This window comes from Borostomias antarcticus (genome assembly GCF_949987555.1).
Source record: "Borostomias antarcticus genome assembly, chromosome: 16".
Classification (NCBI taxonomy): Eukaryota; Metazoa; Chordata; class Actinopteri; order Stomiiformes; family Stomiidae; genus Borostomias; species Borostomias antarcticus.
Window position 1 is genome coordinate 9,870,670 of NC_140249.1, and position 20,000 is coordinate 9,890,669.

Below are 20,000 nucleotides of genomic sequence, written 5' to 3' on the forward strand. Positions count from 1 at the left end.
AGGAGGGAGAGAGAGAGGGAGAGAGAGAGAGAGAGGGGGAGAGAGAGAGAGGGGGGGGAGGGAGAGAGAGAGAGGGGGGGGGGGGGGGGGGGAGAGAGGTTTAGATGCTCTGCTCTCTCTGTCTTACTCTTCTGTATTTCTTTCTTTCACCTTCAAACACATAAACTATCCCCCCCCCTCTCCCTCTCCCCCCCCCCCCCCTCCCCTCTCTCCCCCCCCCCCCAGCGGCAGAGATAGATCATGTGAGCGGGCTGTTCCAGGAGAAGCAGGCGGAGCTCCAGTCGGCGGTGCTGCGGGTGGATCAGCTGACCCAGCAGCTGGATGACCTACGGCGGGGTGGTCTCACCGGCCTGCAGCCCCTCGGGGCCCCCGCTCTCCGGCTCGGCCGCGCTGGAGCTCAGGAAGCTGTACCAGGAGCTGCAGGTAGGCCTGACCCCTGACCTCTGACCCCTGGTACAGGTCTCACAGCCCATTCTCGCTGCCCTTTCGCTCCGCAGATCAGTCTGGACCTCCCCCTATCTCCAACGATTTCTCTCCTATTACGTTTTAACCAACCACGAAACGGCTCGCAATTCGGATCCGCTGTTGATCCACAATGTGATTGGTTGTAAGTGGGACCGTGCCGCACCCCTGGGTCTGAAGGACTGGAGGAACCTACGCTGTCTCTGGGGGGGGAGGAACCCAAACTATCCATCACCAAGTTCACACAGTCCCTCTAGAGAGGAACCACAATGACACCACTACTCCAGCTCAGCTGAATACGCAAACAACACACGGGCCCGGCCTGAGCCTGACCTATGACCCCTGACCCTGGTACTGACCCCAGACCCTGCTCAGCTGTCCTGGAGCTCAGTAAGCTACTTTAGGTGTGTAGATCTAGGAGGACTGGCCCTATGTGCCCCTTAAGGATTGGAAAGTCAAATCAGGTCTAACCTATGCTTTTGAAAGGAAGTCATAGGATAATAGTGCACTTCAATACAAAGTACAAAATACTAGGGCACTACAAAACCTGTCTCAACTGATGTAGTACTGTACTTCACTCCCGTCAAGTACACTGCCTTGGTCTGGGGCCATATTATTGTCTCTCACCCTACAGTAGTGCCCTACCTAACCCTTACCCTCTCACCCTACAGTAGTACCCTACCTAACCCTTACCCTCTCACCCTACAGTAGTACCCTACCTAACCCTTACCCTCTCACCCTACAGTAGTACCCTACCTAACCCTTACCCTCTCACCCTACAGTAGTACCCTACCTAACCCTTACCCTCTCACCCTACAGTAGTACCCTACCTAACCCTTACCCTCTCACCCTACAGTAGTACCCTACCTAACCCTTACCCTCTCACCCTACAGTAGTACCCTACCTAACCCTTACCCTCTCACCCTACAGTAGTACCCTACCTAACCCTTACCCTCTCACCCTACAGTAGTACCCTACCTAACCCTTACCCTCTCACCCTACAGTAGTACCCTACCTAACCCTTACCCTCTCACCCTACAGTAGTACCCTACCTAACCCTTACCCTCTCACCCTACAGTAGTACCCTACCTAACCCTTACCCTCTCACCCTACAGTAGTACCCTACCTAACCCTTACCCTGTCTGAATGAGACAACTACCAGCTTATCCTCTAGGATGGCCTGTTTACAACATGGACCCCTCATTCTCTCATCTTCTCTCTCTCCTCTCTTCACCTCTCCTCTCTCTCCTCTCTCTCACTGCTCTCTCCTCTCCTCTCTCTCTCTCCTCCTCTCTCCTCTCCTCTCTCTCTCCTCCTCTCCTCTCATCCTCTCCTCTCCTCCTCTCATCCTCTCCTCTCTCTCTCTCTCTCTCTCTCTCTCCTCCTCTCCTCTCATCCTCTCCTCTGTCTCTCTCTCCTCTCTCTCTCTCTATCTCTCTCTCCTCTCTCTCTCTCTCTCTCTCTCTCCTCTCTCTCTCTCATCCTCTCCTCTCATCCTCTCTCTCTCTCTCTCTCTCTCCTCTCTCTCTCCTCTCTCTCATCCTCTCCTCTCATCCCCTCTCTCTCTCTCTCTCTCTCTCTCTCTCAGGTGCGTAACAGGCTGAATCGTGAGCAGAGCAGCAAGCTGCAGCAGAGCCAGGAGCTCCTGAACAAGAGGAACACGGAGGTCAGCCTGATGGACAAGAGGATAGGTGACCTGAGAGAACGCCTGCACAAAAAGAGAACTGAGGCAAGTCTCACACACACACCACACCCGCCGTAGGGCCAGGCACACACACACACACACACACACACACACACACACACCACCCCCGCTGTAGGGCCAGGCACACACACACACACACACACACACACACAGACACCACCCCCGCCGTAGGGCCAGGCACACACACACACACACACACACACACACACACACCAACCCCGCCGTAGGGCCAGGCACACACACACACACACACACACACACCACCTCCGCCGTAGGGCCAGGCACACACACACACACACACACCACCCCCGCCGTAGGGCCAGGCACACACACACACACACACACACACACACCACCCCCGCCGTAGGGCCAGGCACACACACACACACACACACACACACAGACACCACCCCCGCCGTAGGGCCAGGCACACACACACACACACACACACACACACACACACACCAACCCCGCCGTAGGGCCAGGCACACACACACACACACACACACACACACACACACCACCTCCGCCGTAGGGCCAGGCACACACACACACACACACCACCCCCGCCGTAGGGCCAGGCACACACACACACACACACCACCCCCGCCGTAGGGCCAGGCACACACACACACACACACACACCACACCTCCCGTAGGGCCACACACATTCAACATTACACATTCAAATGATCACAGACCAGGGAATCTCAAATGATCACAGATAACCCTGTAAAGCCAGGCTGCTTAAACGATCACTGAGGTACTCTCCTGCTCTTCCTTGATTACACAGTATAATAATATGATCTCTCTCTCTCTCTCTCTCTCTCTCCTATCTCTCTCTCCTACCTCTCTCTCCTACCTCTCTCTCTCTCTCCTACCTCTCCCTCTCTCTCTCCTATCTCTCTCCTTCTCTCTCTCTCACTCTCTCTCCTACCTCTCTCTCTCCCTCTCTCTCCTACCTCTCCCTCTCTCTCTCCTATCTCTCTCTCCTTCCCTCTCTCTCTCTCTCTCTCTCCTACCTCTCTCTCCTATCTCTCGCTCCTTCTCTCTCTCTCTCTCCTACCTCTCTCTCTCCCTCTTTCTCCTACCTCTCCCTCTCTCTCTCTCCTATCTCTCTCTCTCTCTCCTTCTCTCTCTCTCTCTCCTACCTTTCTCTCTCCCTCTCTCTCCTACCTCTCCCTCTCTCTCCTACCTCTCCCTCTCTCTCTCTCCTATCTCTCTCTCCTTCTCTCTCTCTCCCTCTCTCTCCTACCTCTCTCTCTCCCTCTCTCTCCTACCTCTCTCTCTCTCCTATCTCTCTCTCCTTCTCTCTCTCTCTCTCTCTCTCCTACCTCTCTCTCTCCCTCTCTCTCCTACCTCTCCCTCTCTCTCTCTCCTATCTCTCTCTCCTTCTCTCTCTCTCTCTCTCCTACCTCTCTCTCTCCCTCTCTCTCCTACCTCTCCCTCTCTCTCTCTCCTACCTCTCCCTCTCTCTCCTACCTCTCTCTCCTACCTCTCCCTCTCTCTCTCTGTCTCTCACTCTCCTATCTCTCTCTCTCTCTCCTACCTCTCCCTCTCTCTCTCTGTCTCTCTCTCTCTCCTATCTCTCTCTCTCTGTCTCTCTCTCTCTCCTATCTCTCTCTCTCTCTCCTTCTCTCTCTCTCTCTGTCTCCCCCTCTCCCCTCAGCTGGTGCGGGTGAACGGGGGTCCCCCATCTCCTCAGCTGGCCCCTGGGTCTTCTGGCCGGGTGGCGGCCGTGTGTCCCTACATCCAGGTGGCTGTGGCGGGCCGGCAGGAGGGTGGCTACCCCCTCAAACCCCCACACGGGCCCGGCCACACCAGGTCACACTCGGGTCAGTATCCACACAGACTCCACACCTCTGCCTGTCTCTCCTGCTGTCTAGATAAAGACTCAGAGATAGATGCGCTCGGCTGGTCTCTCCTGATATCGCACAGAATACTCACCTCGCCTCTCTCGCACGACTGTCACCTGCTTGATTCATCTCTCGTCATTTGAAAGCCTTGACACAATCATGACGCAATCTCTGAGGATATGACTTCCTGTCTCTGCTCTCTCTAACTTCCTGTCCTGTCTGTCTCCTCCTCTTCTGTTCCTTCCCTCGTTATCGTCTGTTGTTGTTGTTGTTGTTGTTGTCCTGTGGGGGGCGCTGGTGCGTCTGAGCAGAGGAGGAGGGGTGTGGCCTGAGGAAGCCTCCCAGCCAATGGAAGGTGTCAGATTTAGACGTCCTATTGGCCCCAGCGGAACAGGGGGAGGGGCCTAAGTCAATCCCGGGGGCGGAGTCTGTCGACAGTGAGTCTGCAGGGGCAGAGCTAGACCCTAGTACACTCATTAGTACACTACACTCTAGTACTAGTACACTTATTAGCACATTAAACCCTAGCCATAGAACACTTATTAATACATTTGACCTTGGCCTTAGTACATTTATTAGCACACCATACCCTAGCCATAGTACACATATTGGTATGCTAGATCCTTTTCCTCATAGAATTATTAGTTCACAAGAACCTAGCCTTAGTACTCTTATCGTGGCTTTAGTACACTTGGATACGCTGATTAGGGACTTGATACCCTAACCCCAGTATGCTTATCAGGACAATACATATCTTTCACACTAGACCGCTCCGATGTGGACAGGCTGGACTGCAGTCCAGCGTTTCTGGGAGCCCCGCCCTCTACTCCGGCTTTCACACTGACACTTCCTGTTCTACATGATCCATACCGCATAGCAACAGTAACCGTCCCAAACACTGCTCTTCAGTTACGATGGTGAAGCTAGATAATGTTGTTATGAGTTGACCTTGGCCACTTAGCCTATTGTGATTATCCGAATCAGTCCACTACAGTCCCCCTTCCAGACCCATACACCTCCCTATAGTCCCCAGGATCTCACACTCACGCTGGCATGAAAGAGAGACTGTTGCACATCACTCAGCCAATGTGAAAGATCCTAACGCTAGTACATCCAGCACACAAATAACACCTAGTACACAAATAACAGGAGCCAGTACCTTAACCCTAGTACAGTCCATAACACAAATAACAGGAGCCTAGATTGTAACCCTAGTACAGTCCATAGGTCTCTGTCCTGTGTTGGTGTTAGAGAACAGGAAGCTCTCTGAGGCCAGCCAGAGAGAGAGAGGCCTGAACGACAGGAAGTGGCCTCTCAGGTTGTTAGGTAACAGTTTATTTGTACGGAGGCAAGCAGAGGAACAGGATGTGATGTCATAGAGGGGGCAGCTGCGGTATTGTTCTCTGGCTGTTTGAATGAAGCCAAACAGATGAGGTCACAGAGGCATGAAGCCTTTACGGAGATGGGAACCAGGCACAGTTAAAGGGACAGTTCACCGTACAGTCACGTTGTCGAACCCTGAAAGGGCTAAGAGAGAAAAGAGGGGCGAGAGAGAGAGTACTGACAGAGATAGAGAGAGCCAAACACATCGAGGCATAGTGAGAGAGAGAGTGGAAGTGGTGTCACTCTAGAAAGTCCTAGAAACTCCGCCTCCATGCGGCGGTCATAGTGTGCACAGTAATGATTGGAGGTAACATAGCCTCACTAATGTCAACTAACACGTTCATACACCCATCCTAATATCTATACTGTGGAGCACACACTGTCTGCTCTCTCTCTCTCTGTCTCTCTCTCACTCTATCTCTTTCTTTGTCTCTCTCTATCTCCCCCTCTCTCTGTCTGGTGTACTCACCCCCCCCTCCCCTCCCTGTGTGGTGGTTTTAGCTAATGATGGGGTGTGGCCTGGCCTCAGTAAGAGTGTCTCGTCTCTTCAGCCCTCTGATTGGAGGAACACCAGCCCTGAGCAGGTGAGTCACTGACTTCCTCAGCGTCTCACTCCACAGAGCAGGACTGACGAGTAACAGGATCACATTAAAGCTGCACCAGATAACTCTGCACTTTGGCGGCCCCTCTGGTCGTGATACAAACTGCAGTATACTAGCTGTACACTAGCAGTACACTAGCAGTACACTAGCAGTATTCTAGCAGTAGTGTCCTAGCCAGTGCACTGAAATTCTAAAATAATAAATTCACAGGTCATGTCACGAAAATGATTTTGTGGGGTCTTGCTAAGGCCAATTCCTAAACTATTTGCAGAAAAACATGAATATTTAACTATACAAAGTTATCCCATGCAGCTTTAAACACTTAAATATCTCTTGATAATCTGGAACACGAGGGATGCTTAGAGTATAAATTGCTGAGAAAGTTCAGAAGTCAGTTTCACCATGAAACATGCAGGAAATTCAAAAGTCAATATGATCTATCCCTGCCTGTTCCTCTGTCTCCTTCCTCAGATGGACTCCAGCAAGTCCTCCATGTCCAGATCCCCCCCCATCTACGGCACGTACCCCAGCACCGGGCACCCCTCTCTGGGCTGCTCCACCAGCTCCCTCCCCCGCTCCGCCCCCTCCACCCTGGCCTGGCAGAGACACGCCACCTCCTCGTCCTCCTCCTCCTCCTCCTCCTCCTCCCAGCAGATCCAGCAGCGCATCTCAGTGCCTCCCAGCCCGTCCCCCCAGGCCCCCGGGGATCGCGCCGACCCGCCCCTGGCCATGGCGGTGCGGCCCTACGTCCCAGACAAGGCCACCAGGCCCCAGTCCCCCAGGAAGGGCCCGGCCACCATGAACTCCAGCTCCATCTATCACATGTACCTGCAGCAGCCCGCCGCCAAGAACTACGGCTCCCTCGGCAACCGCAGCGCCGTCAAAGCAGGTGACCGGCGCCGGGAGAGAGGTCGGACTGCTTCTGAGCACGCGCTCACTGATTGGCCATTTATTCGGCCTTAATGACCTAATCAAAAAGTCTGGTCCTGCCACCGTCTGCTCTGGACCCCTACCGGTACTCGTGCCAAATATGAATGCTGTCAGGCCGACGGTGTCTGAGGAAAATGGAAACAGACAGAGATACAGACAGAGATACAGACAGACAGACAGACAGACAGACAGACAGACAGACAGACAGACAGACAGACAGACAGACAGAGAGACAGACAGACAGACAGACAGACAGAGATACAGACAGACAGACAGACAGACAGACAGACAGACAGAGATACAGACAGACAGACAGACAGAGATACAGACAGAGATACAGACAGAGATACAGAGGTTTGGTTAGGCTACAGACATAGATAGAGAGATTTGGTTACAGACAGAGATTCAGAGGTTTAGTTACAGAAAGAGATACAGACAGAGATACAGAGGTTTGGTCTTTTATGTGTTAGATGTTGCTGATGTTAGTGAGGCAGGTAAACACTAATCACCTCCTCCCAGCGCGTTCAGTCATGTGTTCAGTAGCATGTGTGATTCTCTGTGTCTGTTAGTGAGTCTTAGTTAGTTTGTTTGTTAGTGAGCAGGATGACGTAAAAACTACCAGACCAATTTTGTTCAACGTCGGTGGAGGGGTGTAGCATGGGTGGAGGGGTGTAGCATGGGTGGAGGGGTGTAGTATGGGTGGAGGGGTGTAGTATGGGTGGAGGGGTGTAGCATGGGCCAATGAAGAACCCAGTACATTGAGTGAATCTGAATCACGAGCAGATACACAAATTATAATCAAACTTTGAGCGAAGCCAGCTCCCCTTGTGGGGGCGCTAGAGAGACGGGGTTTGGACTGGGGCGTGCGGGGGAGAGCCTGGAGTGCACCGAACTAATGATGCTATCAAATATTTTCAACCAGATTTGAATTTGAACTTTGCCCCCTACAGTATGCCACAATGCACAAGTCTGTAATAGAGCCTTTTATGCCAGATAGAATCGAAAGCGTTGAAATCAACAAAACAAGTGAATATCTAACCATTTTTTGTTTGGTGTACATGTTTTAACACCTTGATTGTCTAACAACCTCTCTCTCTCTCTCTCTCTCTCTCTTTCTCTCTCTCTCTCTCTCTCTTTCTCTCTCTCTCTCTCTCTCTCTCTCTCTCTTTCTCTCTTCTTATCTTTTCTTCTCTTCAGTCTATGGTAAACCAGTGATGCCGTGCAGTTCCAGCTCCCCCTCCCCTGTGCCCTTCCAGCAGGGGGCGCTGTCCCCGGGCGGAGGAGAGGACGTGGTGGAGCACATCCCCCGCCCCCTCAGCCCCACCAAGCTCACCCCTGTGGCCCACTCCCCCCTCCGCTACCAGAGCGACGCTGACCTGGAGGTGCTGCGCCGGCGCCTGGCCAACGCGCCCCGCCCACTGAAGAAGCGCAGCTCCATCACGGAGCCCGAGGGGCCGGCCGGGCCCAACATCCAGAAGCTGCTGTACCAGCGCTTCAACACCCTGGCGGGGGGCATGGAGGCGGGCGGCGCCACGCCCTTCTACCAGCCCGCCTACCTGGCGCCTGGCGTGGACAACATCCACACAGCCAACGGGAACCCAGCGGAGGCCGCGGCCTCTCCGGCGGTTGGGTCAGCGGACGCCCCCGGCTCTGACCCGCGCCTGTCCCCTTCCTCCTCGCTAGACAAGCAGAGGACCTCCCCCTGCCCCTCCTCCTCACCGCCCCCCTCCCCGCCCGGCCACACCCTCCCCCGCCTGGCCACGCCCCCCGCCTCTGATAGGCTGGAGGATCAGAACAACAACAACCAGGCGGGGTCTAACTCCCCCAGCACCTCCCCCAGCCCTGTGGCCACACCCCCACCACAGAAAGACTCCTCCCCCCGTACGGCCACGCCCCCAGCCGCGCCCCAGGTGAGTCTGGAGCTCCATGGAGCAGAACGGCAGAGGAACATCATGAGCGTTGTGTTGCCAGAGACTTCATGTTGTCTCTCAATATTTGTATGGCTGAGTTCAAAGTTCTGATACAGGAGAAGGTTGAGCACTGGGATAGTTTGTAATGTAAATTGTATTACGTATATTGTGTTGTGTGTACATTGCCAGGTCACCCTCGTAAAAGAGGTTTTTTAACCTCAATATTGTTAACCTCAAAAACATACTGTCATAGCTATTTCACTTTCATAAAGCCTCAAATGTAATTGAACTGAATGGATTAGTCCAATATTGACCCCCCCCCACCCCTTGTGTGTGTGTTGTGTTGTGCGTGTGCGTGTGTGTGTGTGTGTGTGTGTGTGTATGCATGCATGTGCGTGCGTGTGTGTTCTGTGTGTGCGTGCGTGTGTGCGTGTGTGCATGTGTGTGTGTGTGTGCATGCGTGTGTGTGTGTGTAGGTGAAGCGTACCAACCTGAAGAAGCCAGCGTCGGAGCGGACAGGTCACGGTCTGAGGGTCAAGTTCAACCCCCTGGCCCTGCTGCTGGACGCCTCCCTGGAGGGGGAGTTTGACCTGGTCCAGAGGATCATCTACGAGGTAGCACACACACACACACGCACACACACACACACACACACACGCATGCACACACACACACACGCACACACACACACGCATGCACACACACACACGCACGCACGCACACACACACACACACGCACGCACACACACACACACACACACACACACACACACACACGTACATACCTGCTTTGTACAGTACTATCGGTATGTTTTACGTACTGCAGAATCAAATGCAGTTGAAATGTAGCTTTTTTGCTAAGACTGACACATTTACCCCTGTGGTTGATTCATGTGTACCGTCCCTGTTCAAATAAATCAATCAAATGAAATGTAATGAGATGAAGTGTCTGGTGTAGGAAGCTGTTGTTCTCTCTGCCCATCTCAGGTGCAGAACCCCAGCACCCCCAACGACGAGGGCATCACTCCGCTGCACAACGCCGTGTGCGCCGGCCACCACCACATCGTCAAGTTCCTGCTGGACTTCGGGGTGAACGTGAACGCAGCGGACAGCGACGGCTGGTGAGACCCCCTGCTGTGTGTCCGTCCTCTCCCGCGCACACCTGCTGCAGGGCTGTCAAATAAACACTCCAACTCCCTCTAGTTGTCCACGGGGCGGCTGTAGCTCAGTTGGTAGAGCGGGTCGTTTAATGATCGAAGGGTCGGTGGTTCAAATCCCGGCTCCGACTGTCCACATGTCGAAGTGTCCTTGAGCAAGACACCTAACCCCAAATTGCTCCCAATGAGCAGGTTAGCACCTTGCATGGCAGCTACCGCCATTGGTGTGTGAATGGGTGAATGAGAGGCCATTGTAAAGCGCTTTGAGTGCCTTTTCTAAGGTGGAAAAGTGCTATATAAGTGCAGTCCATTTACCATTTGTAGATTCACAAAATGTAGATTCGATTAGTAGGCTATGTTCGCACTAAACCCCTCGCTCAATAAGTCCGTCTTCATTGATTTCCATTCAATCATCTATTCACTCACTCATTGGTTCATTGATCCCTGTCTTGTTTGGTCTGTTCACACGTGCATCTCTCTGGCCGCCCCCCCCCCCCCCCCATCCTGCAGGACCCCCCTCCACTGCGCCGCCTCTTGTAACAGCGTCCACCTGTGCAAGCTCCTGGTGGAGTCCGGGGCGGCCATCTTTGCCACCACCATCAGCGACGTGGAGACGGCGGCAGACAAGTGTGAGGAGATGGAGGACGGCTTCGCCCAGTGCTCCCAGTTCCTCTACGGTAACTATGCTAACAGAGCTGTGACTGGACTCCAGAGAGAGACCACCTTCCAGTTCCTCTACGGTAACTATGCTAACAGAGCTGTGACTGGACTCCAGAGAGAGACCACCTTCCAGTTCCTCTACGGTAACTATGCTAACAGAGCTGGGACTGGACCCCAGAGAGAGACCACCTTCCAGTTCCTCTATGGTAACTATGCTAACAGAGCTGTGACTGGACTCCAGAGAGAGACCACCTTCCAGTTCCTCTACGGTAACTATGCTAACAGAGCTGTGACTGGACTCCAGAGAGAGACCACCTTCCAGTTCCTCTACGGTAACTATGCTAACAGAGCTGTGACTGGACTCCAGAGAGAGACCACCTTCCAGTTCCTCTACGGTAACTATGCTAACAGAGCTGGGACTGGACTCCAGAGAGAGACCACCTTCCAGTTCCTCTACGGTAACTATGCTAACAGAGCTGTTCTGTGTCAGTGTGACCCTGTCTACTGAGCAAGGTTATTATAGTTACCTTATAGTTAACTAACTAAAAAACGAGGTGTGAAAAAACATTTTAGTTAACTGAAATAAAAACAAAAACTAGACTACAAAAAAATGATAACAAACTAAAACTGCATTGTGTGTTTACAAAAATAACTAAAATAAACTAAAATTATAGAGAAAATGTCCTTAGTTTTAGTCTTTTTCATTTCATACATAAGCCTAGTATTTTGGGTGGATATGAAATCTATCCTCCATTTTTTTAGCTGTCCCTGCACAGAAGTAACCTGACGTGCGCCAGATAGTTTGTTTCACACGGAGTGAAACAACATGAGCTTGCGAGATCAGGATGGTCTCACGAGGCTAGCGCAGAAGAAAAAATAAATAAAACTAATACTGAAAATAATAAAAACTAAAACTAAGCATTTTCAAAAAAATAAAAAATAAACTTAACTAGCAAACCTGCTTTAAAACTAATCAAAACTAAACTGAAATTGAAAACAAAAAGTTAAAACGATATAAAAATAAAAACTAATGAAAAAAGCAAAACTATTATAACCTTGCTTCTGAGAAGGACACATGCTGTCTCCAGGCGCTCAAAAGGTCTGTCAGGACCTTGGCTAGCCAGGGAGTCTCCCTCCCGAACAGAGGAGGTTGACCTTACATGACCCCCTCCTCTCCTCCACCTCTCCTGCCAGGCGTCCAGGAGAAGCTGGGGGTGATGAACAAGGGTGCGGTCTACGCCTTGTGGAACTACGAAGCTCAGAGCTCCGATGAGCTCTCCTTCCACGAGGGCGACGCCATCACCATCCTGCGTCGCCGCGACGACACCGAGACAGAGTGGTGGTGGGCGCGCCTACAGGATCAGGAGGGCTACGTGCCTCGCAACCTGCTGGGGGTGAGTTTATACAAACCTGGCAACCTGCTGGGGGTGAGTTTACACAAACCTGGCAACCTGCTGGGGGTGAGTTTACACAAACCTGCCAACCTGCTGGGGGTTAGTTTACACAAACCTGGCATCCTGCTGGGGGTGAGTTTACATAAGCCTGGCAACCTGCTGGGGGTGAGTTTTTTCAAATCTGGCAACCTGCTGGGGGTGATTTTTTACACAAACCTGGCAACCTGCTGTAGTGAGTTTACACACCTATTGGCAACCCGCTGGGTTGATGTAAACACGCTAGTTTACTTGATGTTAAGTGATATTTAGTGATGTGATTTGTTTGTGCCCCTGTGTTCCCCAGCTGTACCCCAGGATCAAGCCCAGACAGCGCTCTCTGGCCTAGCTCCAGCCCCCGGGGCCTGAGGACGAGGCGTGCACGAGAGGAGCATGCACGAGAGGAGCGTGCACGAGAGGAGCATGCACGTGGGCCGCACCGCTCAAACAGACTGTGCACGTTATCTAGGGTGTGTGGCTGGTCTGGCCTCGCACACAGACCCAGAGAGACCTGTGAGGAGGAGGAGGAGGAGGAGGAGGAGGAAGATGGCAGGACTGAATCCGGAGGAAGGGAGGACCATGCATGGTCAGCAGCGGTCACCTACCACAGAGAGACAGGAAACATGTCCGTCACGGTGGAGCGCTTCTCCTCTCCTCAAGGCTGATCTTGTCTAATTGCTTCAAACTATATTTTATTTATACCCCCCCACACCAAGTGAGGCTGCGCGGACCCGCCCTCTGGTGTCAGATGTGAATGTGATGAGTGGGAGCAGAGGAGTGGTCAGGTCAGAGGTCAGGTCAGAGGTCAGGACAGAGGAGTCAGTTAGGACATTGTGAACGTCTGGTTCTAGATGCATGTGCTTTAGCCAACTCCTGCTTTAGCTAACTTATATGGTTGTAGCTAACCATACCAACGATAGCTTCAGCCATCTCCTAAGGCTTAACAGTGGCTAGCCTTGCAGGAGCTGACTCAGGCACATGTCCATGTGGAGCCAGGCTTTGGGCTAATGCCGAGGTCACACTACACCACTTTCAAAGTGGTCAGATGGCAGTAGCCTAGCGCACACACTACACCACTGTCTTGTAATCGGGTATCTGGACGTCATGGTGGGTCTCACTCTATATGACTGATCGGTCACAGAAGGTCACCTGTTACAAGATTGATCAGATGTTTCATAAGCACGCTGAGTCTGCCTGCTCTCCAAACTACAGAGTTTGAGAGTCCAGATATCCAGCTCATCCGGATGGGCCTCTCTCAGAGTCCAGATATCCAGCTCATCCGGATGGGCCTCTCTCAGAGTCCAGATATCCAGCTCATCCGGATGGGCCTCTCTCAGATCGCGCTGTGCTCATGGGTGTGCACTACAATTTGCCCCCAAGCATTCTGGGGCTTTTGTCCTGGATTTTGAAAAACGAATGGGCAAGCAGAAAATCACGCCAAAAACGTGTAGTGTGATCTCGGCATGAGTGTGGTGAGACTGATACAAACTGCCCTGGATTTGTGTCTGTCTACAGAGGAACATGGCAGGTAGAGGATGTTTTTGAGGGCTGTTAGTAGGTTGATACAGAAGGACATAGAGAGCCTGAAGCACTGGTTCAGAAAAAGAACACAGAGGTCTAGGAGTCACGTTACAGTGTTTGAATGTTCTGGAAACCAAAGATGTAAATGTGTTGTGATAGAGGGATGAGGAGGGGAAAAGAGCAGTCTTCCACAGTGGTTCTCTCGATTATAATCAACTACAGTATGAGTGTTACGCCATTCAGCCAATCACAGACAACTATGCTTGATAAGCCAGCCAGATGACTCGTTGTCTTCTCTTTTGGGTGTCTAATCATATTAAGTTGAGTTTTTAGACATACAACACATACATTTGTAAATTGTATTATTACCTATTATTATTTTCACCCTATGTATTTGTCCAGTGTTGTGTATTTGATGTAATGTAGCAAGATGCAGTCATGTTTCTGTTAGCAGGGTTGAGTTGCAGACTCAGTCATGTTTCTGTTAACAGGGTTGAGTTGCAGACTCAGTCATGTTTCTGTTAACAGGGTTGAGTTGCAGACTCAGTCATGTTTCTGTTAGCACGGTTGAGTTGCAGACTCAGTCATGTTTCTGTTAGCAGGGTTGAGTTGCAGACTCAGTCATGTTTCTGTTAACAGGGTTGAGTTGCAGACTCAGTCATGTTTCTGTTAGCACGGTTGAGTTGCAGACTCAGTCATGTTTCTGTTAGCAGGGTTGAGTTGCAGACTCAGTCATGTTTCTGTTAGCACAGTTGAGTTGCAGACTCAGTCATGTTTCTGTTAGCAGGGTTGAGTTGCAGACTCAGTCATGTTTCTGTTAGCAGGGTTGAGTTGCAGACTCAGTCATGTTTCTGTTAGCAGGGTTGAGTTGCAGACTCAGTCATGTTTCTGTTAGCACGGTTGAGTTGCAGACTCAGTCATGTTTCTGTTAGCAGGGTTGAGTTGCAGACTCAGTCATGACTCAGTCGTGAGTGTGTGGTGTATCCAGCCACTGGAGGAGATGATCATACAAATACAGTACAACACCCATTTATGCAACATGTAATATAAATGTAAACACATAAAGGTCCCTAGAAGGGAGAACTGGCGTCTGTGTGCTGTCCTTCTGTTACACATCCTAAGTCCTTCTGTTACACATCCTAAGTCCTTCTGTTACACATCCTAAGTCCTTCTGTTACACATCCTAAGTCCTTCTGTTACACACCCTAAGTCCTTCTGTTACACACCCTAAGTCCTTCTGTTACACATCCTAAGTCCTTCTGTTACACATCCTAAGTCCTTCTGTTACACATCCAAGTTGTCTGTGTTTGAGGAACATACATTTAGCCTGCATTGTGAATAAGATAACGACAGAATGAATCTCTGGACATCATAATAATATATTGTTAGATATTGATATTTAATGTGTTCATGTGTATTTAATGTGTGACATGATGAATGGTTGTATAAGACAGTTTATTATCTGCACACAGCTGACAGACCATACTACTACACAATAAGTATTTTCTGAAGAATGTGTGCTTCCTGAAAGCAATGAAAAACATTTAATTCAGAGCTTAAACAGTACTTAATAGTGTTAATTAGTATTAATTAAGAATTGAAATGGAATATAGACATAATGTGTGACATGGTGAATGATGTACAGTAGGCCTATATCTGCACACAGCGGCTTCATTCAAGTTATAAATCCACCCTCCCTTCGGCCTACGTTGGACGACCTGAACAGGCCCTGGAAACTATTTCGTACGCCGAGGCTGTAATCTCAGCTCGGACTTTGTTTCCTCACAGAGGGGTGTGAACTGCGGGGCCAGGGGGCATTCTAGTTCAGGCGCGCAGAGCTCACTACTCGGTGACTGCAGCATATCCTACAACACTGTTGCAAACTGCGTCAACTATATGATTGTGTTATTTCACCCACCCATAGGGAATGTTAATCCACATTGACAGCAGAGAGACGCGCTCTGAGCTGGTTACGCGCCGAGGACGCGCTCGCTGCCCCAGCGTATCAGAGAGGTGATCATTCTGACAGATGCGCATTGAATGCCCCACACGCAGTTAACCCTTTCAGTAGCCCGTCCAGAGTAGCCTACAGTAGCCTACAGACGTGGACACACCAGCCATCGGTACCAGTCAGGGCTGAATCAACACACCAGCCATCGGTACCAGTCAGGGCTGAATCATGGCCACCACAGAGGGCTTCCACCTCAACACGCCGCTCCTGGAGAGCATGGGCATGTCCAAGCGAGCGGGGACCACCGTGTACCTCAAGATGGAGAGCTCTCAACCATCCGGCTCCTTCAAGATCCGCGGTATCGGTCACCTGTGCCAGAAGGTAGGCCTACTGATACAGAGTCCAATGCAGCTGTTACAGCATTGATTGTATAAAATACCGGGTTACAGTTTAGTCGTATCAATAAATATCTCAGAAAGGTCTCAGAAACATGTCAAATTATGTAATCATAATGTCATCATAGACGACATAGCTCCCGGTAGAAAGACATTTTTAGAAACTGTTATGAGGAAGAATGTAGAAAATGGACGTCATGGTTTAAAGGGGATGTTTCCAACTTAGGTAAGGTTTGATCAACACTACCCCCTAGCGTCGAAGAGGGGAACTGCAATTCAGTGTGACGACCTTTCAGCCTGTTCGTCGTGTAGTTTGTTAACGTTCACCCTCTTGAACATGACTGTATGCCGCACCGTCATTACACATGTTGGAATAACCTACTGTCACCCTAGAACAACACCTGACCCATAGCATGGTTCTCCTGCCATCTCTCAGGTAGCTGGGCCTAAATCTAAAGGAGTTGTCTGTTCCTCAGGTAACCTACGTAATAACATTACATAATCATTTGATTGACTTGAACCACACTCAAATCACCTAGAATCATTTTGGATCAAAAAGGATTACTGTAACTGATTATGTCAAAAATACTCCCACTCTGCCACTAGGTCCGTCTTACATATCAAACTGCACCACTGTTGTTGGATGAAGGCCATAGCCTACTGTTGTAGTACACTGATGGATATCTCTATATTATATTAGTGTGTCTCAGTATTGTAAGTGATGTTGACGTCCAGGGGGCAACGCTGGCATGGCTACAGCCTACGTGGCTCGAAAACTCAATCTCCCAGCAACCATCATTGTGCCGTCCTCCACCCCCGAGCTGGTCGTCCAGAAGCTGAAGGACCAGGCGGCCTCCGTCAGGATCGTGGGCAGGGTAAGGGTGCCTGCGAGGGACAGTCCGGGTCTCCTGCCTCACAACCCCATCACCTGTGTCGCCAGTGACCAGGAAGGTGCCCTTGGAACGGCTCTGAGGCCTTGGGGTTGATTCTGAAGATCCAGAGTTGGTATAGTCAAATCAAACTTTATTTGTATAGTGCATTTCATACACAGAAGCAACTCAATGTCCTTTACAGAGAGCAATGGGGGGACGGACAGAGAACCTACCCTACATTTTTCAGAGGCAATAAAAAAAAACGTTCACCCAGTGTGCCAATATAGGAGAACTGTAAACATTCTTCCCTGACCTCTCAACAAGGCGATCTAGCAAGCTCCTGGAACATGTTGAATGGTAACAGAGAATGCAGTAGAACCTCAGTAAGCCCTGAAGCGTGACCCTCCATGTTGATGTGCAGGTGTGGGACGACGCCAACGCCGAGGCCCTGCGTCTGGCCCAGACGGCCGGGCTGACCTACGTCCCCCCATTTGACCACCCGCTGCTCTGGTGAGACGCTGACACACACGGCCACGGATCTGTGGAGACAGAACAGCTCTTTTGATTGATTAATTAATTCATTTTATTTATGGATATTGCAGACATTAAAATCTGAGGGCTAACATGTAAAAGCGTAAACACTTGTTTCCATCATAGTCCCTGATGTCTGAAAGAGGACACACAGTAACACATAACATCCATGAAATCATAGGTATAGGTACTGCACTTGTAACACGCTCCCCATCCAGTTGTTACACTGGCCCGGAGCACCATTCACACACCAATGGCAGCAGCTGCCATGCAAGGCGCTTGCCTGCTCATTGGGAGCAATTTGGGGTTCAGTGTCTTGCCCAAGGACACTTCGACAGGTAGTCAGGAGGAGCCGGGATTCGAACCACTATGATCACTGAACAACCCGCTCTACCAACTGAGCTATACCGCCGCCTCCATGAAATCATAAAATCTTAGCTCTCCTATATCATCCCTGATATAATCAAGGAAGCTGCCTGGAAGGAATGAAGCACAGACGCGTCACACGTGTCTCTGGTGACAGGAAGACTGGGCCTCACTTTTGCCGGGCTCACACTACAGGATTTTTGGGCCAATTTATCCCCGATTCACTCCCCCCGACAATCAGAGGAGGAATCTGGTCTGGAACGTTGGTCGGGGCCGATGATCGGTCCAGATTATCTTGTAATGTGAGGTGTTTACAGATCCAATCTTATACCTCCCGATCGGCTCGCAGACCCATCGGGGCGGCCCCGATAATATCAAACGTTTGATATTTAAGATTATTACGTCCCGACTTTACAAGTGAGACGGCGAGACCAGTGGTTCGTTGCTCCCACGGGCACGATAAGATCCTGTAGTGTGTGATGAGCTGTTATTTTCAAATCTTGCTGTGTGTGCTCGTATGAGATGCGCAAGAAGAATATCTGTTAAGATTCTCCTTATGTGCGTGAAGTAACCCGATTTAGAAATTGGTTAGGATTTTAAATATCCTGTAGTGTGAGCCCGGCATAAGCTTCACTAACGCTGTATCTAGATGTTGGTCAGGTGATGTACAGATGGTCCTGAACCTGTGAACCCCGCTCCCCCCCCAGGGAGGGCCATGCCAGCGTGATTCGGGAGCTCCGTGCCGGCCTGCCAGCGAGGCCTGGGGCCGTGGTAGTGTCTGTGGGCGGAGGAGGGCTGCTCTGTGGGGTGGTGGAGGGCATGAAGGAGGTGGGCTGGGGCTCGGTGCCCATCCTCGCCATGGAGTCGCAGGGCGCCGATTGCTTCAACGCAGCGGTGAAGGCCGGGAGACTGGTCACCCTGCCGGACATCACCAGGTGAGTGAGGCAGAGACACACAGCTGCTTAGCGTGTGTGTGTGTGGGGGGGTATGTTACTGCTTAGCGTGTGTGTGTGTGTGTGGGGGGGTATAATACTGCTTAGCGTGTGTGTGTGTGGGGGGGTATGTTACTGCTTAGCGTGTGTGTGTGTGGGGGGGTATGTTACTGCTTAGCGTGTGTGTGTGTGGGGGGGTATGTTACTGCTTAGCGTGTGTGTGGGGGGGTATGTTACTGCTTAGCGTGTGTGTGGGGGGGTATGTTACTGCTTAGCGTGTGAGTGGGGAAGTATGTTACTGCTTAGCGTGTGTGTGGGGGGGTATGTTACTGCTTAGCGTGTGTGTGGGGGGGTATGTTACTGCTTAGCATGTGTGTGGGGAGGTATGTTACTGCTTAACGTGTGTGTGGGGGGGTATGTTACTGCTTAGTGTGTGTGTGGGTGGGTATGTTACTGCTTAGCGTGTGTGCAGTTTGGGGGCTGGAGGTTTCTGAACCCTACTCTCCAATGAGCACCTCTCTGTCAGCGTTCCTTTCAGTGATACAGTAACATAGTTAGTGGTAGCACACCTGCTGTACAACTGCTCAAGGCTAAAGACTAAAGGTGACCGAGCTTTCGAAGTAGTGGCTCCTAGGCTGTGGACCTACGTTGTGTGGCCTCTTTTGACTCCTTTAAAAATGCAGCTAAAGACTCATCTTTTCAGACTGGCCTTTGTCTAGCGTACTGTGTCTTTTTAGGTTTTGATGTCATTGTTTTTATGTTATAGTTATAGTTTATTATAGTTGTTTTCACCATTGTTTTAATGATCTGATGATTTTGTGAAGCACTTTGTGACCTTATTATGTGAAAGGTGCTACTGTACAGTATATTAAATATAATGTACCTACTTATGTTTGTGAAACACTAACGTATCTGTCCCCAGTGAGGCCAAGTGTCTGGGGGCCAAGACGGTGTGTCAGCGGGCGTTCGACTGCAGCCAGGAGGAGGGCAGCACCATCATCTCAGAGGTTGTCTCAGACTTACAGGCCCTAGAGGCAGTGGAGACTTTCCTGGGTGAGTCTTATAGAGCTGATCATAATCCACATGAGACTTGTGGGGGTAGCTACAGTAGTTACATACGGCTTGTGTGTGTATGTGTGTGTGTGTGTGTGTGTGTGTGTGTGTGTGTGTGTGCAGATGAGGAGCGTGTGTTGGTGGAGCTGGCATGCGGGGTGTCCTTAGCAGCGGTCTACAGTGGGGTCATCCAGAGGTTGCAGGGCGAAGGTCGTCTGCCTCGCCCTCTCGGACCCCTGGTGGTCATAGTGTGCGGAGGCAGCAGTGTCGACATGGCCCAGCTG

General features: G+C 51.0%; 2 protein-coding genes across 2 annotated transcripts in view; both read left to right on the plus strand.

Annotated features, from left to right (window-relative positions):
* Nucleotides 1-14,211, plus strand: part of ppp1r13ba (protein phosphatase 1, regulatory subunit 13Ba) — a 57,450-nt gene extending 43,239 nt beyond the window's left edge. Inside the window, 13 exon segments of the mRNA XM_084451289.1 lie at nucleotides 226-367; nucleotides 369-423; nucleotides 2,051-2,191; nucleotides 3,837-4,002; nucleotides 5,908-5,990; nucleotides 6,480-6,897; nucleotides 8,136-8,671; nucleotides 8,726-8,848; nucleotides 9,325-9,462; nucleotides 9,836-9,969; nucleotides 10,516-10,682; nucleotides 11,860-12,059; nucleotides 12,403-14,211. Coding sequence (XP_084307415.1) covers nucleotides 226-367; nucleotides 369-423; nucleotides 2,051-2,191; nucleotides 3,837-4,002; nucleotides 5,908-5,990; nucleotides 6,480-6,897; nucleotides 8,136-8,671; nucleotides 8,726-8,848; nucleotides 9,325-9,462; nucleotides 9,836-9,969; nucleotides 10,516-10,682; nucleotides 11,860-12,059; nucleotides 12,403-12,444 — 2,345 coding nt within the window. The 3' untranslated portion in view covers nucleotides 12,445-14,211.
* Nucleotides 14,212-15,490: 1,279 nt separating this feature from the next.
* sdsl (serine dehydratase-like) overlaps nucleotides 15,491-20,000 on the plus strand; it is a 5,805-nt gene continuing 1,295 nt past the window's right edge. The window contains exons 1-7 of the mRNA XM_084451205.1: nucleotides 15,491-15,948; nucleotides 16,399-16,438; nucleotides 16,698-16,837; nucleotides 17,256-17,344; nucleotides 18,439-18,666; nucleotides 19,586-19,716; nucleotides 19,840-20,000. The exon at nucleotides 19,840-20,000 is cut by the window's right edge and continues 1,295 nt beyond it. Of these exons, the coding sequence (XP_084307331.1) occupies nucleotides 15,796-15,948; nucleotides 16,399-16,438; nucleotides 16,698-16,837; nucleotides 17,256-17,344; nucleotides 18,439-18,666; nucleotides 19,586-19,716; nucleotides 19,840-20,000 (942 nt within the window). The 5' untranslated portion in view covers nucleotides 15,491-15,795. The remainder of the gene's footprint in view (nucleotides 15,949-16,398; nucleotides 16,439-16,697; nucleotides 16,838-17,255; nucleotides 17,345-18,438; nucleotides 18,667-19,585; nucleotides 19,717-19,839) is intronic.